This window comes from Octopus bimaculoides, chromosome 1 (assembly GCF_001194135.2).
Source record: "Octopus bimaculoides isolate UCB-OBI-ISO-001 chromosome 1, ASM119413v2, whole genome shotgun sequence".
Classification (NCBI taxonomy): Eukaryota; Metazoa; Mollusca; class Cephalopoda; order Octopoda; family Octopodidae; genus Octopus; species Octopus bimaculoides.
The window spans coordinates 193,887,057-193,895,330 of NC_068981.1; the positions used below are offsets into that span (position 1 = coordinate 193,887,057).

General features: G+C 37.7%; 1 protein-coding gene across 1 annotated transcript in view; it reads right to left on the reverse strand.

Annotated features, from left to right (window-relative positions):
- Positions 1–18: 18 nt before the first annotated feature.
- LOC106869895 (uncharacterized) overlaps positions 19–8,274 on the reverse strand; it is an 88,591-nt gene continuing 80,335 nt past the window's right edge. The window contains exons 4-6 of the mRNA XM_052973776.1: positions 8,020–8,149; positions 3,103–3,306; positions 19–1,571 (exon numbers count right to left, since the gene is read on the reverse strand). Coding sequence (XP_052829736.1) covers positions 1,471–1,571; positions 3,103–3,306; positions 8,020–8,149 — 435 coding nt within the window. The 3' untranslated portion in view covers positions 19–1,470. The remainder of the gene's footprint in view (positions 1,572–3,102; positions 3,307–8,019; positions 8,150–8,274) is intronic.

Below are 8,274 nucleotides of genomic sequence, written 5' to 3' on the forward strand. Positions count from 1 at the left end.
ATAATAATAATATGACAACAAAAGAATGAATGAGACCTCGATATTATGTAAATAGAGGAATTTATATATATATATATAAGACAATCAGTAAGTTGCCATAATAATACTCAGAGTTTCAAATACCGGAGCTGAGGCCTTCCAGGCATTTTTCATCAGTTGGGGGTTTTTTCATAGCGTTTCTTGTCTTAATAACTGATGAAAAATGCCTTAAAGCTCTCAGCTCCAGTATTTGAAACTCTGAGTATTGTTATGACAACTTACTGATTGCCCTACATAGTGTGACTTGACATAGTAATGTATTTTAAATATAAAGAAAAAAATTATATACTTTATATTAATTTTTTTCGTTAATTGGTTTTGCATGCTGGCTACTTCATAAAATCTTATATAGATTTTATCCTTATATTACATATATATATTATCATTATTATTATTATTATTATTATTATTATTTCAATTAGGCATAGTGATACTAATATCTTAGTGTTAGAACTCAATATATATATATATATATATATATATATATATATATGCACTTTATGTTTGAAGCTCCAATGAAGATATAAGGTGTTACTCAGCACACTCAACTCGGAGTGTGCTGCATCTAGTACCAGAAACAGCTGTGAGCTAATGCAGGTCATGATATAATTTCTTCTTATTCCTTCGCTATTCCAATTCATCATTCATTATATATATTCATACATACATACATATATTCCAGAGTGGGGCTTTCTTTCATTCATCGTTATCCTGAGTTTGTTACAGGCAGTTTTCACAGAAAAATGTTAACATGATAATCAGAGGATCAATGAAGTGAATCCTGAGTTGTAGACAAAAAGGGTGACTTTTTCTTATTGCACTCTTGTATTTGTGTACTTTTTGTCATCGCCGTCGTCATCGTCATCGTTTAACGTCCACTTTCCCTCTTTGTAAATTCAACTACACACACACACATATACACACACACATGCACACAAACATACATACACACATATGCATACAGACACACCTACATGTGTGTGTGTGTGTTTATAGATAAGGAGAAAATTGTGTGGATAGATAGATACATAGATAGATAGATAGGTAGGTAGGTAGTTAGGTAGGTAAGTAGATAGATAGAGAGAAAGAAAGATAGATAGATAGATTTAGACATTGTTCTCCGTGAAGTCTCAGCACAGCCTTGTTATAATAACTGTGAATACCAAAAGAATTCATTGTACACATCCATTCGCATCATCTTTCAGAGTATATCCCAGTATTCTCCATTGTTCTTCAAGTTACGATTTCTTCCTGCTTGTTATCATCATCATCATTATCATCATCACTGTCCTCTTTGTTATATCTCAATGCCTTGCTCAGTCACCCAAAACGCAAAAGGAACATCGTAAATGTGAATCTATAGTCTTTGTGTTGTGTTAAAAGACCCTTTCGCCAGAGGAGAAAGCGCAGAAACATATATGTACAGAGTCTTCAAGAATGTTCTGAATAAGGTGGAGGGTCATCTTTTGGTAGCATAGTAAGCATTGAAAGATCTTCAAATGTGGGTCCGTAAACCTCGTCTGCAGGTGGCGCTGTAAAACAAAAAAGTTATATGTAATTAGTGCAATTATCTTAGCAGTGACATATATTTAATTCTATTATTTGTTTCAGTTGTTTGACTGCGGCCATGCTGGAGCATTATCATTTAGTCAAAGAAATCAATCCCAGGACTTATTCTTTGTGAGCCTGGTACTTATTCTTTCGGTCCCTTGCACCGAATTGCTAAGTTATGGGGATGTAAACACACCAACACTGGTTGTCAAGTGATGATGGGGGGACAGCCCATGGGTGTCACGCAGTGGGACTGAGCCTGGAACCTTATGGTTGGGAAGCAAGCTTCTTACCACACAGCCACACCTACATCGTTAATTAACTGTTACATGTATTTAGTGTAATTAACAAACAGACAGTTCTTCATCATCACCATCATCATTATCATCAGGGTTCCTGACAATTAGCTCGAAAGACTTCCAGAAGTTGGCTGGCAGATCTTTTATGCTTTATGTATTTTCCTTGTGTCAGTAATTACACTGTGGCCATGCTGGGGCATTACGTTAAGAATTTTTAGTTGAATGAATCAACCCCAGTACTTGTTCTATCAGTCTCTTTTGTCAAACTGCTAAGTTATGGGGATGTAAACAGACCAATACCCATCACTGTCAAGCAGTGATGGGGGAAAACACAAAAAGAAGGACACACAATCATATATATATATATATACACGATGGGCTTCTTTCAGTTTCCACCTATGAAATCTATTGATAAGGCTTTGGTCAGCTAGAGGCTATAGTAGAAAACGCTGGCTCAAGGTGCCATGCAGTGATATAGAACCCAGAACCATGAGGTTCGTAAGTCAATTTCTTACCCCACCCCCACACCTGTGTCTTTTACTAGATTCTTTTTCATTCTCAAAATTTATTGAAACAAAACAGCATAATTCAACAGAAATATGGTAATAGAATGGTTAAGCACAGCTAAACATCAGTACTGAAACAATAAGTTATATTAGTCTATTAATGAGCTGTGTTAACGAGAGATGGCTGAAATTACAACCAAAGTGGATGTAGATGTCAATTAAATCATCATCATTGTTTAACGTCCGTTTTCCATGCTGGCATGGGTTGGACAGTTTGACTGAAGATGGCAAGCCAGGAGGCTGCACCAAGTTCCAATCTGATCTGGTAAGGTTTCTACAGCTGGATGCCCTTCCTAACGCCAACCACTCCGAGAGTGTAGTGAGTGCTTTTATGTGTCACTGGCATGGGATCCAGCTGGGCGGCACTAGCATCAGCCACGTTCAGATGGTGCTTTTTCATTATAAATATTGTTTTCAAATTCAGGCACAAGGCCAGCAATATTAGGGGACAGGGTAACTCAATCACACTGACCCCAGTGCTCATCTGGTACTTATTCTTTCGACCCTGAAAGGATAAAAAGCAAAGGGATCCTTGGCGGAATTTGAACTCAGAACACGAAGACAAACTAAATTCCACTTATCATGCTAACGATCCTGCCAGCTCATTACCCTAAATCATTATAAGCATGAATTGTAATGAAACTTACCTGAAGGTCTAATTTGTGTATGGTTGGTCGGTTGTGCGGGAAGGACTGTGCCGTTAACAGTTCTTTTCTCTTTGGAACATTTAGAGCAATAACATACAGCAATTACGATCGTGATGATTATAATTATTATAACGACTATTGTTATAATGATGGTTTTCATCGGGCCATCTGAAACGACATCTGTTTTCCTTAGTTGGATAACATCTAGAGAAAAATAATCGCAGCAAAGTACCTCCAATATGGAGGTTGGTAGATATATTTTAGAAACACTGATCAATAATAGATAATCAAACATAAATATACAAAAAAAACCCTTAATTCCTATATTGACACCAACATTCCACAACCAATTTGTGCAATCACACAATGTATCCTTCCTCTATTGCTACTACTACTACTACTACTACTACTACTACTACTACTACTACTACTACTACTACTACTACTACCACTACAACAACAACAACATAAAAAATAATAACTCTTTCTAAAATAGGCACAAGGACTTAAAATTTAGAGGTAAAGGGCAAGTCAGTTACATCAACCCCAGTATTCAACTGGTACTTATTTTATCGATCCCGAAAGGATGAAAGGCAAAGTCAACCTCGGTAGAATTTGAACTCAGGATGTAAAGTCGGACGAAGTGTCGCTAAGCATTTTGCGCAGGGTGCTAACAATCCCATCAGCTTGCTACCTTAATACAAATAGGAAAAACAAAAAAAAAAAAAGAAAAGGGCAAGAATAATAATAAGACTAAGATGATAATTATTCCTATGGTAATTTGGTAATTGCTTCACTTGGCACACAGCCAAGTTGTTAGCTAAGGGACAGAAAGAGACTGGAATTGAGACAAGGATTGTCAATCTGTAGAAAAGGGCCATACTGTATTCTGTAAGAATCCTAAGAAATATTCCTGAAATTTGAAGAGACTTGTTGACCAAACCTCAAGATAATAGCCCTGCTAGCAAAGGGTTTAATAATAATGGTAATAATGATAATAAGGATGATGATGATAGTAATAATAATAATGATAATAATAATAATAATAATAATAATAATAATAATAATAATAATAATAATAATAATGAGACGCCATGACAATAAAGCCAGGCTTGTCCATTGGACACTTTGCAACAAGTATGGACTTGACAGAGCAAAAAATTGGTACGACCACTATCCTGATGGCTTTGTCGAAAATAGAAATGCAAAGATCCTATGGGATTTTATGATTCAGTGCGACCATGAGATAGAGAATAGGAAGTCAGACATAGTCTTAATTGAGAAAGAAAACAAACTATGCTGGATCATGGATATAGCATGCCCAGCTGACAACAAGGTATGCGATAAGGAAGAAAGAAAAGTCGAGAGATATGACAGGTTAGCTTGGGAAGTTAAGCAGTTGTGGTCGATGAAAAAGGTGGTAGTAGTACCAATAATTGTCGGAACCCTGGGAACAGTGAGCAAAGATCTCGAGAAGTACGTGGGACAAATAGGGGCTGCAATAAGGGTAGAGCACTTGCAGAAACCGCTTGAATACTCCGGAAGGTGCTCGAAAAATAAGAGGTGTTACCTTAGTTCACTGGTAGTGAACAGCTGACACCATAGTACATCTCCAGCATTAGAAGCTGTACAAAGGCAACAATAATAATAATAATTATGAAAATAATAATAATAATAATGATGATGATGATAATGATGATGACAATGATTTCGAATTTTGCCACAAAGGCAGCAATTTTGGGGGAGAGGATGAGTTGATTACATCCACCCCAGTGTTCAATTATTTAATCGATCCCGAAATGATGAAAAGCAAAGTCAACCTCGGCAGAATTTGAACTCAGAAAACAGTGACGGGCGAAATACCGCTAAGCCTTTTGTCCAGTGCGCTAACGATTCTGCCAGCTCATCGCCTTAATTATAGTAATAACAATGACAACAACAGTAACAACTACAACAGCAATAGCTACAACAACTTCAACAACAACAACAATCATGCAAAGGAGTAGTTGGAGAACAATGACCCTGAGGCAGTACCAGGCAGTGGCTCTCATGGCTTTTGATCTTAACTGATTGCAAATGTTATCATAAACATGGAAATACGGAATAAAGTATCTTGTACTGAATACCTGCCTCTTAAAATGGCATCTGTAATCTTATCTCTATTTCCCCAAATGGATGTCAACTGTTTTTCTGATACAACCAAGGCCTCTGGAGATATACTGTGACTGAGAAGACCCAGCAAGGAAAGTCAGATCACAGCCGTAGCCTAAACCAGTGTTGCATAACCAGCCTATTTAAAAAGTACCTTTGGATCATCGGGCGACACTCCATGCTTGAGGAGATCTATTGAGTCAAGTACATGAACATCAAAATCAAATCAAACCACAATAAAAAATGGAAATTGTCGTTGTGGCTGATGCCAGTGCTGCCTGATTGGCTCCCATGCCGGTGGCACACAAGAAGCACCATTCATGCATGGGTCATTGCGAGTACCGCCTGACTGGCTCCCTGTGCCGGTGACACATAAAAAGCACCATCCGAACGTGGTTGATGCCAGCCCCCTCGCCCCGACTGGCTCCTGTGCCAGTGGCACGTAAAAAGCACCCACTACACTCTCAGAGTGGTTGGCGTTAGGAAGGGCATCCAGCTGTAGAAACCTTACTAAATCGGATTGGAGCCTGGAGCGACCTTCTGGCTTGCCAATCCCCAGTCAAACTGTCCAACTCATGCCAAACGTTAAACAATCCCCAGTCAAACTGTCCAACTCATGCCAAACGTTAAACAACAATGGTACTTTCTACTTTATTCTTTGTTCTCTGCTTACAGCTTTTTCTCAATGAACATTGATCATAGTTGTTTCTTTCCAGTTCGGCAGAATGAAGCTTGTCATTTCTTTGGTTTAGAACATTTAAATACCGTGTTTTCAATATTTGTTATGTATGTGTCCATGCATGGGTTGTACAAACTTTATAATTATCATTGATGTATAAGTGAGACACTGAGAAACAGCAATGCACATATTTATAAAGGATTTGTAGAGGTATAGATGCATATGTGATTAAAACCTTACTCGGTTTCCCGATTTTGGTATAGAGGTATTGCAGTCCATGTGTTTACATTTTCACACACATTTTGCTGTGACGGTGCATCAGAGGGAAGATATATATATATATATATATATATATATATATATATATATACTCCGTATCAGCTAGCAAAAATTAATTGTACTTGTATTTCAAAGGGCCAGCCTCATCACACTCTGCATCACATTGTATCTCCCTGAGAATTACATTAAGGGTACACATGTCTGTGGAGTATTCAGCCACATGCATGTTAATTTTACAAGCAAGCTGTTCCCTCATACTCATAACCAATTTTTCTTATATGAAGTAACTCCATAAAAGAAAAATCTTTCAGTTTCCTGAGATGGCTTACATTAAAACAGTTTTCTTTCATTGTTTTTGTTGTGGATCCTTAGTTCCTGTTTCAGATTTGATCTATCTTCTATTATTATATTTATGCTGTTTTCCCACCGAATTGTTTACACCTGTCATGACCCAGGCTTAAATAGAGTATCTATTACAAATCACCTTGAACAGGTGGAACACTTTACAGCAGGTCATTTCAACACTAATTGAAATTTTACATTATGTCACATAAAGCCATCTGGAGATAATCATACTTTCATATTATTCAACATTTGGTTTCCTGGCATTTATCAAACTTTAGAATTGTGCTGCTTTTGACCCTCATCAAACTCCAATGTTATTCCACATATGGCCCCCTTCAAACTTCAATATTATCCCACATATGGCTCTCATTAAACTCCAATATAATCCCAAATCTGATTCTCATTAAACTCCAATGTTATCCCACATATGACTCTCATCAAACTTCAACATTATCCCACATCTGGCTCTCATCAAACTCCAACGTTATCCTACATATGGCTCTCATTAAACTCCAATATAATCCCACATCTGGCTCTCATCAAACTCCAACGTTATCCCACATATAGCTCTCATTAAACTCTAATCCCACATCTGCCTCTCATTAAACTCCAATGTTATCCCACATATGGCTCTCATCAAACTCCAATGTTATCCCACATCTGGCTCTCATTAAACTCCAATGTTGTCCTACATCTGGCTCTCATCAAACTCCAACATTATCCCACATATGGCTCTCATCAAGCTCCAATATTATCCCAAATTTAGTTCTCATTAAACTCCAATGTTATCCCACATCTGACTCTCATTAAACTCCAATGTTATCCCACATATGGCTCTCGTTAAACTCCAGTGTAAGCCCACATATGGTTCTCATTAAACTCCAATTCTACCCCACATATGGCTCTCGTTAAACCCTAATGCCACATCCCAATGTTAACCCACATATGGCTCTCATTAAACTCCAATGTTATCCTACATCTGGCTCTCATCAAACTCCAACGTTATCCCACATATGGCTTACATTAAACTCCAATATTATCCCACATATAGCTCTCATTAAACTCTAATCCCACATCTGCCTCTCATTAAACTCCAATGTTATCCCACATATGGCTCTCATTAAACTCCAATGCTGTCCAACATCTGGCTCTCATCAAACTCCAGTGTAAGCCCACATATGGTTCTCATTAAACTCCAATTCTACCACACATATGGCTCGCATTAAACCCTAATCCCACATCCCAATGTTAACCCACATATGGCTCTCATTAAACTCCAATGTTATCCTACATCTGGCTCTCATCAAATTTCAATGCTATCCCGCATCTGACTCTGATCAATGTACAGTATTTTCCCAAACATAACACACAACAAACTTTGAAATAAACCCACTTATTAACATGTCAGACACACATTTTCTTCTAGTTAGCCCACATCTTAGAGGAACAAATGAAACACTTACCCTTTCTCATCACAATTAATGTGAAGTCATAATTAAAGACATCCAGATCTTTCCGGACTAATTCTATTCTCAAAAGTTTTCTTTGGCTGCAGATGAAATCTGTTGGTGATGGGTTGCATGAGAACACCTCCTGAAAGAAGAGGATTCGTGAAGTTTCTATTGAATTGGCAGCCATCAAGGGAAACATCACAGTAATCACTGTTGGTGGATTGAGGGAGATGGAGGAGGAGGAAGAGGAGGAGGAGGAGGAGGAGG